This window comes from Arvicola amphibius, chromosome 2 (assembly GCF_903992535.2).
Source record: "Arvicola amphibius chromosome 2, mArvAmp1.2, whole genome shotgun sequence".
Taxonomy (NCBI): Eukaryota; Metazoa; Chordata; class Mammalia; order Rodentia; family Cricetidae; genus Arvicola; species Arvicola amphibius.
Genome location: NC_052048.2, coordinates 70,170,629 through 70,184,880, shown reverse-complemented (window position 1 = coordinate 70,184,880; position 14,252 = coordinate 70,170,629). Strand labels below are relative to the sequence as shown.

General features: G+C 39.9%; 1 protein-coding gene across 5 annotated transcripts in view; it reads right to left on the bottom strand.

The window, feature by feature from the left end:
- The window catches only part of Ctnna2 (catenin alpha 2), a 994,060-nt gene that overhangs the window by 784,293 nt on the left and 195,515 nt on the right, over positions 1-14,252 (bottom strand). For all 5 annotated transcript variants that reach the window (XM_038318873.1, XM_038318875.1, XM_038318872.1 and 2 more), the window contains exons 4-5: positions 6,879-6,998; positions 3,233-3,499 (exon numbers count right to left, since the gene is read on the bottom strand). In XM_038318873.1, coding sequence (XP_038174801.1) covers positions 3,233-3,499; positions 6,879-6,998 — 387 coding nt within the window. The remainder of the gene's footprint in view (positions 1-3,232; positions 3,500-6,878; positions 6,999-14,252) is intronic.

The following is a 14,252-nucleotide window of genomic DNA, read 5'->3' as shown; positions in this document are numbered from 1 at the left end:
TGTTGAGATTATAGTGTTCATTGTTGGTCTAGTCTTTTTACTTGGATGCTGGCTTTTGAATTCAGCTCCTTATGTTTGTACAATAAAAAGTTTACTGGGGAAACTGCTCCGCAAACCTAACTATAAGATTTTAAGCCACATCTACATATAACCTCCCATAGAAACTGAAACTGTCATTCATAACTACTAATACAGATTGCCTCTCAAATTCAATTTTAAGACAAGAGAAATACGAACTAGGAAACCATGCCCTCTATTTACACAGCGCTTCCCACTTCAGCATTGCAGGGATATAACTCTTTAAACTGTCAATGCATTCAGTAGCCATTAGGCCATTTATCAACATGGCCATTACCACTAATGACAGTAACATGGCGCTTAGCGTTTTAACTCAGTGAAATGACATTAAGTATCTGTAGTATGAGCTGTATAAGTGTCCTCTGTAGATCATGTGTTCAAGGTTAGACCCTCCCAGGGGTACTGATGGGAGCTGGTGGGTATATCCCTGAAGGGGTGTTGGGGCCTTGGTCTCACCTATCTCTTTTTCACTTACTTATCATGCTGAGGTGAACATCTTGTCCCATTATGTGCTCCTGTCATACTTCACTCATGGGCTCCAACAAGAATTCAATTAGCCTTGGCTAAAATTTCTGAAAGTGGGAGCCAAAGAAACCCATCTTTCATTTTGTAAAAATGTTAGTTCTCTTTTTCTCTCCTCTCTCTCTCTCCTCTCTCTCTCTCCTCTCTCTCCTCTCCCTGCTCTCCCTCCTCCCTCTCCTCTCCCTCTCTCTCTCTCTCTCTCTATGTCTCTGTCTCTGTCTCTGTCTCTCTCTGTCTCTGTCTCTCTCTCTCTCTCTCTCTCTCTCTCTCTCTCTCTCTCTCTCTCTCTCTCTCTCTCTCTCTCTCTCTCTCTCTCTCTCTCTCTCTCTCTCTCTCTCTCTCTCTCTCTCTGTTGGTGTATGCTGTGTGTGTGTACCTACAAAGTCCAGAAGAGCATCAGAAAGAAGGGAACAAGAGCCATCCCACTGCTGGACAGCAGGTGGCAGCAGCTGACGGGTCTTTGTCAGGAAGTTTTGTGTTATCTTCCCGCCACTTTTCACTGCTTGCGATTCAATCACAAAAAATCATTATGTAATAAAAAGGATGGAATCAAATATGACTAAGGAATCAATACTTTCTTAATTAAGTTTTTTACTGCCATATTTTAAAAGCATTTTTTTGCATTTTAGATTATTTGTGACTTTTTACTAATTTAAAAGTGAGACTTTTTTGTTTCAATATGCATTTAAAGCTGCAATACACCATGCTTTAATATCTGAGTGTATGATCTACTGTTTTCCTTCTTAATATATGGCTGTATTCATTTTTCTTACTCAAAAAAAAAAAAACCTTTATCAGCACTTTAATGAGCTTGAAAAATCCATCGTCATTTTATTGCTGCTGTCTGGGCAGTACTGAAGGAGTCAATAGCCTTCCTGTCCTGTGTCCCAGAGTTACACACCACAGAATAAGATCTGCCCTTCAGTAGAGAAAAGTCTATTCTGTTTTTGGCACTGCGCATCTATATTTTGTGTATTTTTAGCACAAGTGAAGAAATTAAAATAAGTAACAAAATAGAATGAACAGCTCTACTGATTTTCATGGAGGTTTGCAAACATTATGTGCAACCGTCACTCTTTTTTAAAAATTGGGAGCTGCATGCTGAAGTGTTGCACGTGGAACTAGATGGCACCGAGTCTCCATTTGTGCAATAAATACATTCAATTAATTACTAAATTCAGATTTACTTCTTACATAAAACCTGATAATGGACTGGAGAGACCCCTCAGCAGTTAAAAGCACATGCTGCACTTGGAGAATACCCAAGTTTGATTCCCGGCACTCATGCTGGGCGATTCACAAGTTCCTGAAACTAGCTTCAGGGGATCGGTCTCTTCAGGCTTCGGCATGCTCTGACACACACAGGCACACACCCACACAGAGACACACAAACATATACAAAATTCAACACTTTTCAAGAATCCTATAAAGTCACCATATGGTGTGAGTTCAAATATATATATTTAGGAATATGTGTATATGTGTAAGAAAGTATACATGTGTACACTCACAGAGACTGTCTAATTAAGAGAGAAGAAAAGATCTCAGAGCTTTCAGAATACATAATATTGCAATTATTCCTCAGCTCAGGTGTATTTTCCACCTCGCACCTTGGGCACACATTGCTCTCCTCAGGATCCTCTCCTTTTGCCACTAGCTAATCATTGCTTGCAAAAAGCTCATGTCCACTCCCCCAATAGAAAGTCTCCATCCTTCCCAGCAACATCTAAGCAAAACAAGTTTTTTTTTCTCCTGTGAATTGTGTTCTATTCCTTTTTCTACTGCCCCCACTCCACTGTGGAACAAAATACCCATTTGAGAAAGAGTCTGGGAATTTAGGAGTCGCCATGTTTTTTCTAGCAGGATCACATGCTAGAGGATAAATGACTGCACAGATGAGCCCATCCACACCTGGATCTTGGAGGTGTGCTTTCTTTCATCCTTGGCTGCTAATGACTGCACCCCTCATGCACTTACGCAGCAAGACCATGGTCCAGGCAGAGGAAGTCTCCTGTGTCCCATTCTAGGCTATTCCATCAGCAAGATAGGTATTTTATGGGATTTGCATTTGGCACTCCTGAGAGAAGGCATGCATACAAAAGACTAGATTCCAAGGTAGGGTTTAGGGAAATAGGGCTTGCTTGTCACTAATTTATACTGAAGGTATTGTGGGCAGTTTTCCACTAAGACACAGTGTAGATGCAATCTAAGCCCAGCTACATTTGTCTCCTTTATAATGAAATTTATTACACAAATGATTTGGAGCTGATGCATTCCTTGTATCTGGCAGTGATCAGACCTCGTAAACATAGTTGTTATATTCTTTAAAGATTAGTTTACTAGGCTCTCCCAATATTTTCAGTTCCCAGTAACAGTAATACACACCATACAGTTTATCTTCCTGTCAAAAAAATCTTAAAAGAAAAACAGTATATGCTATTATGTGCCTGTAATAAATGGTATCCCTTAAATTATGCAAAATATGGTATCCTTTCGTGCATATATATGTATACTGTATATATACTACATAGAGATGTGTGTGTGTGTTTGTGTGTGTCTCTCTGTGTATGTGTTTGTGTGTGTCTGTGTGTGTGGCAAATGCACACTCTGTAAGTATTAGCCAGGTACTTACATCAAACTCATTCAGGGCTGCAGCCAGCTCGCCAATGCCTGTGTGGCCTTTGGCTTCATCGGTGGGTGAGGTGGCCTGAGCAGCACTGGAGATCCCAGCTATGGCCTCTTGGACTTGTTTGAATACATAATCTCGGTTGGCTCTTGTTGCAGCAACATCTGGGTGGCGGAGGAAGGCTTGGGAGGCTGTGTACAGCATGGTGGCATTCTTCTTCAGGGCTCCACGGGCAGCAGCCATTTCATCCCTACAGTGAGGGTCCTTCAGCTCCTGTGAAAAAGTGGAACGTACATAAGGCTTGTGTTAAGTGTTTGCAGGGAGACTTGCAGCCTCAGGCTCATAGACACATTGTGGATTTTAGAAACACTCCTCCTTCCCTTGTGCTGTTTGTAGCTGCCAGAGAGACTCAAAGCTGTTCTTTCTTCATGAAACGTCTAAGTCAGTTGCTGACATCCAATACACACCTATCATATGACATAGCACTTACCTGGCTCCCACCTTTTGAAAACCATTTTTTTTAGCCAATCTACCTGAGCCTTCTTCCATAAAACCGTGTACCCTATACCCTACCGTCAGCACTCATGGGACATTACTGTAGTGACTTTGTAAGCATGAACTGCTCCTACATAGGATCTCTCATGTCAGCACTGGCCGCTGTCTGTTTTGATATTACACACTCTTTAATCATCAGCACAGTGTCAACCAGCTGAGACATTTAATGCACAAACATCGCTGAAGGAATGCAAACCCCCAGGAGAGCACCAACAGAAAGTGGGTCATAGACATCAGGGTGTTTGCTTTCAGCAAATGGAAAACCATAAATCAGTCACCTAGGACCTGCTTGCTTCTGCTTAGTTACATTTATAAAAAAGGGAAGCCAACACGTATCAGTTCCACTTCACTCTCACTTGAAGAAGTTTTCTTTAACTGTCTCTAATAGCAAGGCAGTCATCAGCTTTAAAGATTCACTTTTATTTGCATGTTTATTGTAGGACTGTGTGTGTGTGTTTGTGTGTGTGTGTCTCTCTCTCTCTCTCTGTGTGTGTGTGTGTGTGTGTGTGAGAGAGAGAGAGAGAGAGAGAGAGAGAGAGAGAGAGAGAGAGAGAGAGAGGTGTATCCGAGCCTTTGTCCAAAAGAGGTCATTAAATCCCTTAGTTAGAGTTAAAAGCTGTTGTGGGCCATCTAACATAAGTATTGGGAATGGAGTCAGTTTCTCTGGAAGAGTATAAGTGCTCTTAACTGCTACACCATTTTGATAGTCCCATCAAACATCAAATTTAAAGACTAGAAAATAAGAGGCCGACAGTGATCTGTTTTTCTCAAAACAAAACCACTTGGGAGTCACTTTTCTTTCAGCTTTCAACAGCACATCTGAGAGTTTGCTCTTATCATTCTTGGAACTGCTAAAGGAGGTGCTGTTCGCTTTTGCCAACAGAGGATGTCTACAGGGACAGCCTCTCAACTGTTAAATATCAGTAAATGGTGTTTGATGCACTGGAAGTCTCTTTGTTTTTTTTTATTTTTTTAATTTTTTTTATTGAAAATTTCCATCTCCTCCCCTCCTCCTCCCCCTTCCCTCCCCTCCCCTCCACCCATACCCCCACTCTGGGAGCAAAGTGGAAGTCTCTTTGTATTTGTTCATTTTGTAGGTAACATATGGCTGGTCTGAATGAATATGTTCTTTCCTTTTAAGTGGGTTTAAAATTAAGTCTGAGCAGAGCACATAGTTTGAGACATCTAGAGTAGTCGGTACCAGCTGACAATAAATAATAACTAACCCATGTGTTCTCTTTGCTTAAGCATGGTAAGCTATATTCCTGTAAACACAGTTTCTAGAAGTAATTATTTGAGCCCTTAGGGTGAAAAAATAAGTAGGAAATATTGTAATGCAGTCTCTTTGGTCAGCAAAGATATGAGCCTTTTCACAATGATGAGCCCTGGAATAAGTAGAATCCCCTGAATGACCACACAGGATTTTACTAACTCCTCAATATCTGGTCCATGAAGTGCATTCCTGAATGCATGTTTATGTATACATGAATATACATATACATATATATATAGTTATAAATATGCACCTACCAATGTAAATATACACATATATAAAAGTACATTGAAAGATTAGGGTGAAAATGTTTCTTCACAAATTTATTTGAGGACAATGTTCCTTCTGCATAAAACTGGAAAGCATCTATGTTGAATTAGGAGCCATTGGTTAACTATCTCGGGGTCATTTTACACACAGCAAGAAGCTGTTTCACAAAAGTACAAATCAGGAGGGAAATGTTGTTTGGGTCCTTGCCTAGAATGTGTGAGGCTGGATTTTAATCAATACTAAGGGGAAAAGATGAAACCAAATAATGAGATGCACATGGTAACAATCACAGAGTTGCAGTGACTTTGTTAAAAGGAGGAAGAAAAGGATACTGGCTGAAAAGCCAGCAAGGTGCTTTTGAGTGGGCTCTACTTCTTTCAGCAATTATTTTACAGAAGAAATTGGAATTAGCAGGTAATTAAAAATAAGGCATTTTGTGAAAAAAACTGAGCTATATTTATTAGATTTCTCATAAAAATTTGCACATCATCAGTGCTCTGACACCAGCTCCTCACTAACAGGCTCTGTTCGGTCTCCTGCCTGCTAGTTCCCTTCTATCTGATACTTCAGGGTGGATGTTCTAAGCATCCCAAATCCATGCCTGTAAATACCACATATTGATTTCTAACCCAAATTAGGCCTCTTTCAATCTTCCTCTTGTCAATCAAACTACTGCCTTCTACTTCTATGCATTTGCTTACACCAGAGCTTTGAAGGAAACTCACTGCTGTCAATTATGCATTTCTTACCTTTGAAACAGAGATAGCTCTTCAAGATATATTTCACCTCCTATATATTTCCTCCACCTTCATTGCTTCTCACTAATGGAGACCACAGCTGCCTCCTATCAAGTCCCTTACACTCTTCTACTGTCTGCTTCTCTTCAGCTCTGCTTCATTTTCAGCAAAATATTTAGAATGATGTTAAAATGAAAGGCTCAGACATGGATACTGGACTTTTAATCAGCTCAAAATAAGATCCAAACACTCTCTAACAAGACCAGATACCATGACCTGTGCGTTTGTATTTAACGTCCCTCTTCTCTGCCCCCTGTCTTGGTTCTCTGATATCAAAACACTGTATTCTCCGCTTGCTCTTCCTCCTACTCTGTCCATGCTTCCTTCTTCTCTTTTATAAAAGTTTGGCTGTACGTGTGCTGCAGGCTGTGTGTGAAACTTTTGGTTTACACAGAACTAGGAGATTTAGTTTGAGAGCAAACAGTGGCATCCAGAGAGTGTAGAGCACCATGCCCCAGTCTGTTTTTTTTTTTTTTTTTTTTTCATTTGACCCAAGAAGGTTCAAGTATGGTGAGATGGCAAAACTCTTTCAATACCAGTAGAAACTGGTAGTGTATGATTTATTGACAGGCAGTAACAAGACTATAACCACATCCCATGTGGAGGCACCGATGGAGGCATCAATGGTCAAAGCAGGACACAGACTTTGTGATGGGTGATTGGAGTATTTAATCACAAGCAGATGTGACTGGTCCAGGTTTCAGACATGGTTATTTAGACTCACCCTTCCCCCAGAAACATTTCCAAATTTTTCTACCTGCTGTCGTCTTGCTGCTACATAGTTCAGTTTCACCATTTCTTTTCCAAACTCTTTAAAGCGGTTTGCAAGATCTTGTTCATTTGTAGCATTTTTGACAGCTTCTAGAGCCTCCTCAACCTGAAATAGAAAATATACACAGAATATTAATTAGAAGATAGTACACACATATTATTAAATGGTAACCTATAAAGAAAACATGAATATTTATTCATATTGAAACAGTAGGCAAAAGCATACCTAATTATCACCTGTACCAAAAGAACAATTTTCCAGCACTTATAGAACCTGAGAGATGAGTTGTGAGTAAACAACACATAATGCTCTTGTAGAGAACCTGAGTTTTGCCCCTTGCACACACACACTGGGTAGCTCACAACTCCTGATCTGGGGGACCTGGTACCTCTGGCATCCACAGGTACCTTAATTCACATGTACATACTCACATTCATACATATAAACATAATTTTAAAATGAAACAAGAGGCTGAACTACTAAAGCCCACACAAATCCTCCTTATGGTGTATTTTACTGAATTATGTCTGTGGTAAGGAATACAGATTTCTGATATAAAATAGAAACACCAAAGACACACACACACATAGGGAAAGATCTATAGAAACTTAAAACAAACTCTCCTAGCTCTCCTAGGTTGCAAAACCTCCTGGGCTTCTGTGAAATTTGTAAAGACAGAATCTTCAGTCACTCTTCTCAAGACCTCTAAATCCAGGACTCACACTGATATGCATGCTTTGGCATTGCCATGTAAAGAGGAGACAGCCTACATCTGGAAGCAAGTAAAATTCAAATTCTGCTGTCACTTGCAGGAGGCATCCAGGAGAGTGGAATGGCAGTGGGCAGCATGACAGCAGCCTTGCCAGCCTAACGATGTGTGTGCTTCCAGATTCTCGCAACCTCGTTCACTGGGGTTTTCCTAGGTCCCCTGGGACCTGAATTACCATTTTCACCCCAACTATTTGGAGGCACTAAAGTTTCCACACCTATCAAACAACCTGAATTTTAATATGACAGGGAAACAACTGGTAGCAGTCTCCATGTAAACCCCTGTGGACTGGATTAAAATGAAGTGCTGAGAACAGGTAACTATTGGTGGCCCCATCCTAAACAGTATATCTATATTACACCTCAAGGTCCAGGCAACACTGGAGGCGATGGGGGAGAAAGAATGGAAGATGTGGATGTTTGGGAGGAGAGCTGTTAAATAATGCTACCTTCTGTAAACATGACACGGCTCATAGCATCTGCAATTGCCCGCACAATGTCAGGCCTGCTACTGTGCCTTCAAGAATTGGGGAATGGACTCATCAAGCCTGTTTCCTCCATATATATAAAACACCAAAGTTATCAGTATTTGAAAACTTAAAAGCAAGATTCTGTAATAGAATAGTTCACAGTCATTGTCTGGTGATACCTTTGTAGAAATAAGCTAAATGAATGAGTGAATAAGCCACAGGAGAGAGTCATTTTTTGCATTTCAAAAGTTTTTAAACATGAAAGGAGTCTGGTTTATTTTGGATGAACTGAAAATCTCCAGCTCCATGTATTTTCTTATAAATATAATTTCATTTTTACTTACAGCTGAGTAAAGTTCTAGTTTGTGCATGTACTGTATTTTCTTCACCTGTTTGTTCACCTGGGGGATGGACATCCTGACTGCTTCCATATCCTTGGTCTTAGGAACAATACACTATAATATACATGGGTATGTGTCCCTGTAGGTGTTATCTTAGAGTCTAGTGGTTATATACCCATGTAACAATTCAGATATAAAAAGATAAAGAGTCTGGGGGCTGGAGAGATGACTCAGTGGTTAAGAGCACCACTTGCTCTTCCAAAGGTCCTGAGTTCAATTTCCAGCAACCACATGGTGGCTCACAACCATCTGTAATGAGGTCTGGTGCCCTCTTCTGGCCTTCAGGCATACACGCAGGCAGAATATTGTACACATAATAAATAAATAAATATTTTTTTAAAAAAGATAAAGAGTCCATATTTTCCCTAATATTCAGGACCTAGATTTAAACTTATAATCACACCATATAAGTATGTACATATGTGTGTATGTATGTATACATACATATATATATGTATACATACATACACACATACATATGACATGAAAATTAAAGCTATCATGAGAGGAGGAAGAGGGGAAAGAGGAGTAGGAAGAGGAAACAAGAAAGTGAATGATATATGTATGAGATGAATGCACAGAAAGGATTGGTACACAAAGGAAGAGGGTCTTTTAGGATGTTGGTAGATGAGAACAAATGGCAATGATACACTGTACGAGTGAGTCATAATGAAACACACTGTCTTGTATACTAAGAAAAAATCATTTTAAAAAATGTGAAAAGAGACAGATATGGAGGTCTTGGCAAATGCAGGCTCCTGAAAGATGCCTGTGGATTCTGAAAGAATGATGGGAAATTCAGGAAGCATAGATCAGAATGCTCATAGGCTGCAGGAATGCTTTATAATCAAATCACAATATATATATATATTTATATATATATAAACAGATTGTGGCTTTGTAATCTTGATATACAAATGAATACACATAGGGCCAAAAAATTAAGTATGTGCTCCATTCTGATGGAATTTCGGTTCTGTTTATGACACTCTCACACATGTGGCTAAGACACAATACTTATCAAGTATCACAGGATGAGGGAACAAAGCAGAGCATATAAGTCAGTAATAGCAGATATCAGCCAGCCTGTTGCCCCAGAGGTGTGATGGAGCCTTTCAATTCACCCAACAGGCAACCTCATTCAGTAAGGAAAACTTGGCAGGGAAGGAACCAATTTTCAATAATAACGAATGTGGGGCAACTGGGCTTCCATCTGCAGACTACAAAAAATTCAATTTTATCTTTGAAAATTCTGCATAATCCCCTTCCTAATTATAAACATCGAAAATGGTAATTAAACTCATCAGAGTCACCCTTTTTCTACTCCATCCAATCTCTAACAACACACAAAGAAAAGAATGAAATACAGCTGAACGGAGGCTGCTGTGTGGGGTTTTCTTAGGCACGCAAATCAAATTGCATTTTATTGCAGAGAAAGGCCTGTTTAACATATTGGCATAGGTTAATGAGACACTCATGCCTTAAATCTATACAATAACGAGTCAGCAATGCTTCTCCTTCCTAATAGATTCATAATCATTTAGACTTTGCCATCAAAAGCACCATGGAGTGGACACTCTTGGCAGCTGAGATGTCCCTGCTGCTTATATAAGATGTAAATCGTTTCTTGGGGCATTAAAATCTGGTTCCAAGGATAGAAAAGAATAATTATCACAGAGGGTGTTAAATCCAAGAATGGTTTCCTAATACTATACCCCAGGATTCTTACCAGTTGTTAGTCAGTCCAATTTAAAATATTTATTTCATTGTGTTATACATAATTTTCCTTCTTATTAGATTTCTCTGAAGAATTCAGATGCCATTTAGAATTTATAATAATTGTGAAACATAATTTAATGAAGTACTTTTGAGGAAAAAAGCCACTAAACTATTAATCACATGATCTGTTCAGGTAGACTTAGTCATACTTTTTTTGAATCCTAGAAGGGTCTGAAATTTCTGCTAGTCAAAGTTTCATAAAGATACAGATAAAAGATAGATAGATTGATAGATAGATAGATAGATAGATAGATAGATGATAGATAGATAGATAGATAGATAGATAGATAGATCGATAGATAGATAGATAGGTAGGTAGCTAGGTAGGTAGATAGATAGATAGATGATAGATGATAGATAGATGATAGATAGATAGATAGATAGATAGATAGATAGATAGATAGATGATAGATAGACAGACAGATAGATATGGAAAAGAATTGAAAAAGAAAGGCAGAGACTAGGTAATGTGAGATTCCCCTCTGTATGCTATGAATATGTTTTATTGTCACTGGTTAATAATTCAGAGTTCTTGTTTTAAAAAGGGGGGGGAAGTGCTGTGGGAAAATGGTCTGTACCCTGTCACTTGTATTTTAAATAAAGACTGATTGGCTAGTAGCCAGGCAGGAAGTATAGACGGGGCAACCAGGCATGAAGTAGAGGTGGGGCAAGGAGAACAGTGGAATCCTGGGAACAGGAAAGTTTCAGTCTGCAGTCATCAACCAAAGTCAGAAAGTAAGCCCGACACAGAGCAAGCAAGAAGTGAGTGCCTCACTGAAAAAGGTACCAAGCCACATGGCTAACACAGACAAGAATTATGGGCTAATGTAAGTTATAAGAGTTAATAAGAAGCCTGAGCTAATAGCCCAATCAATTTATAATTAATATAGACCTCTGTGTGTCTATTTGAGTCTATTTGAGACTGTGTGTATTTATTTGAGACTAAATAGCTGTGGGACCAGGCAGGATAGAAACCTCAGTCAACAGAAAGTTAAGACCTTCATTTTAGAAAAAAACTGGATTTGGACTAGACAAAAAAGTGTTTTTTTTTTCCTGGAGTACATATGTCTAGATGAGTTCATGCATAAGACTATCACTCACATAAACAACTTGACAATATAATCTGATTACATTAAATCAGAGCCTCAGGAAAATTATTGCCCCTCTTTACCATCACTGATTAAAATCTGGGATTTCTTTTAAAATCTGGAAATGCCAAATATCAGCATAGCACACTGACATTGTCAAGTGACTGCATGACATACCAAGTGTCTGGCTAAGAAATGAGTTCCCAGCAGTTTCAGCAACAGAAGTGATTATCATCACACTGTGTCCTCAATAGCATCTGATGCACAAGTGATTTGCTTTGCTGGGCACATCTAGTCCTCAAGAGAGTGAAGGCTGAGCTTTAGAACTATGTCCACTGATTACAACTGCCATCCTGAATCTGGACTAGTGGTGGTGGCGGCAGCACAGCCTTTCTGCATCCCTGTAGATCTTTAATACATCACAGGAGGAGAAAGATGCTCAAAAAAGTAGATGCAGGCATAAGCTTGAGAGAATAGAGGCCTTACTATGAACAACTAAAATGCCTGTATTGAAGTCAAAGGATTCCTCAGTAGCCACATACACTGATCTATGAGGCAGTAGACTACAAGCAAACAAACAAAAGTGTACTGTACAATCAATCTCTCAGAGCCTCTAGGACTTCACTAATTTTTAGAGGCTTGCCTAGCATTTGCTGCAAATTATTTAATTTTCTGACAATTACATATTTGGGAGTAAAGCAGAAGTAGATGTTGAGTGTTTTAGGAAAAATAAATCTATGTTCTTTCGGATACTTAGAAAACTATTTATGGAAAAACATGAACAGGAGTTTCTAATGAGAGGCCAATTCTCTCTCTGTTCCCATAAGTTACTAGGAAAGGAGAAGAATCCATATCTGGAAAGGAGGAACATCAACACATTTTGACACATTGCTGAAAAGTAATGTGTAATGCTTGAGGCAAAATAGCCATTAGGAGGTAATGTTGCAGGGGGTTGTGGGTATTCCTCATTTCTGAGCAAGCAGAAAACTGGAATCACTTCTTTTCTCTGATGAACACACCACTTGTTGTGGCTCCAAGGGGAACTGTTCCCTTCTAGGCTCCAGTGTTAGCCCATTGGCTTTCTGGTCAATGATGCTGCTTTAGAAGGTGACCAGACCTTGAGGAGGTGGAGCCCCATCAGAGGAAATTGTCACTAAGGCATGGGAATGAGGTTTTATAAATGTGCCCAGTTCCTAACATCCCCATAATTTCTGCTTTGAGATGCGAGGCCAAGATACAAGTACAACACACTTGTTGCCATGCTGTTAACTGCAGCCATACCTTCCCAGACTTCATGATGAACTGTATGTTATAATTCTGTTGACCTGCCCTGTCACCTGGTACCCCATCCTTTTAAAAGACAGACTCTACCTACTTCTATTCTCCCCCTTCCCAAGAAGAGAAGTTGATCTTGCACCTCCTCTTCTCTCTCTCTCTCTCTCTCTCTCTCTCTCTCTCTCTCTCTCTCTCTCTCTCTCTCTCTCTCTCTCTCTCTCTCTCTCTCTCTCTCTCTCTCTCTCTCTCCCTGTCTTCTTCTTCTGAAGAAGGAACCTCTGCCTCTCCCCCTTTCCTCCTTTCTCCCTCTCTATCCTTCTTTCACTCTTTCTCTCTTCCCCTTCCCCTTATACCTTTCCCAATACCACTAAATAAACTCTATATCCAAGTTCTCTCTGCATGGTGTATCTGTTTGTCTCCTACCCTCCTAAGTCTCCCACCTCGACCTCCCAGTGTCATCCACACCATAAATAATAAATCATAACATTGGTTCCATGGTTCAGATCATAAATCATAAAACTGTATCTCCTCAAACTGTGAGCCAAAATACACCCTTCCTCCTTCAAGTGACTGCTTGTCAGTTACTTAAGTTACATCAACAACCAAACTGCAAGAAACACTGAATCTGACAGCCTTTTATCCAGGTTACATCACTACATACTACAGAGGCTTGTTAATTTGGAAAAAAATGAAAAAGATGCAGTGTAGTGAGGGGCTGCGGGCCAGCTTCCTGCCGCCCTGCTCCTGATCGCCGGCTAGCTTATGCCCCGAAATAATAACACACAAATTGTATTCTTTTAAACACTGCCGGGCCCATTAATTCCAGCCTCTTACTCACGTCTTGACTAACCCATATCTAATAATCTGTGTAACACCACGAAGTGGTGCCTTACCGGGAAGTTTCTAGCTTACGTCCATCTTGGGCTGGAGCTTCATTGCGTCTCCCTCTCTGAGCAGAGGCATGGCAGTCTGTCTCACTTAGGAGAGGCGTAGCATCTGACTGAGCCTTCTACCTCACTTCCTCTTCCTGTTCTGTCTACTCCACCCACCTAAGGGGCGGTCTATCAAATGGGCCAGGCAGTTTCTTTATTAGCCAATGAAATCAACTCAAACAGAAGACTCTCCCACATCATTTCCCCTTTTTCTGTTTAAACAATAAAAAGAAGGCTTTAACTTTAACATAGTAAAATTACATATAACAAAACAGTTATCAAGTAAGAATTACAGGCACAATATTTATATCTACTTTATCTTTTATCATAACAAAGGAAAACAACTATAACTATCTATCTATTCTTCAACTCCATCAGCGACTCCAGAAGGACACAATATTACCTAGGTGAACAAGAAGTAAGCTACTTCCAAAACTCTAGAAATGACAGAGACATCTCACTGCCTGGACAGTCACCCAAAGTTCTTTTGTACTGTTGGGGCATCCATCTTCAGCCTACAGGCCCATAGTTTCCAGCAGACATTTCCATGATCAGGAAATTTCAAAGGTAGTTCAGTCACTATCTGCTGTGTCCTTCAGAATGTCTCGCAGACTCTTTCTTGAATTAGGAACCCCAAAGAATCATC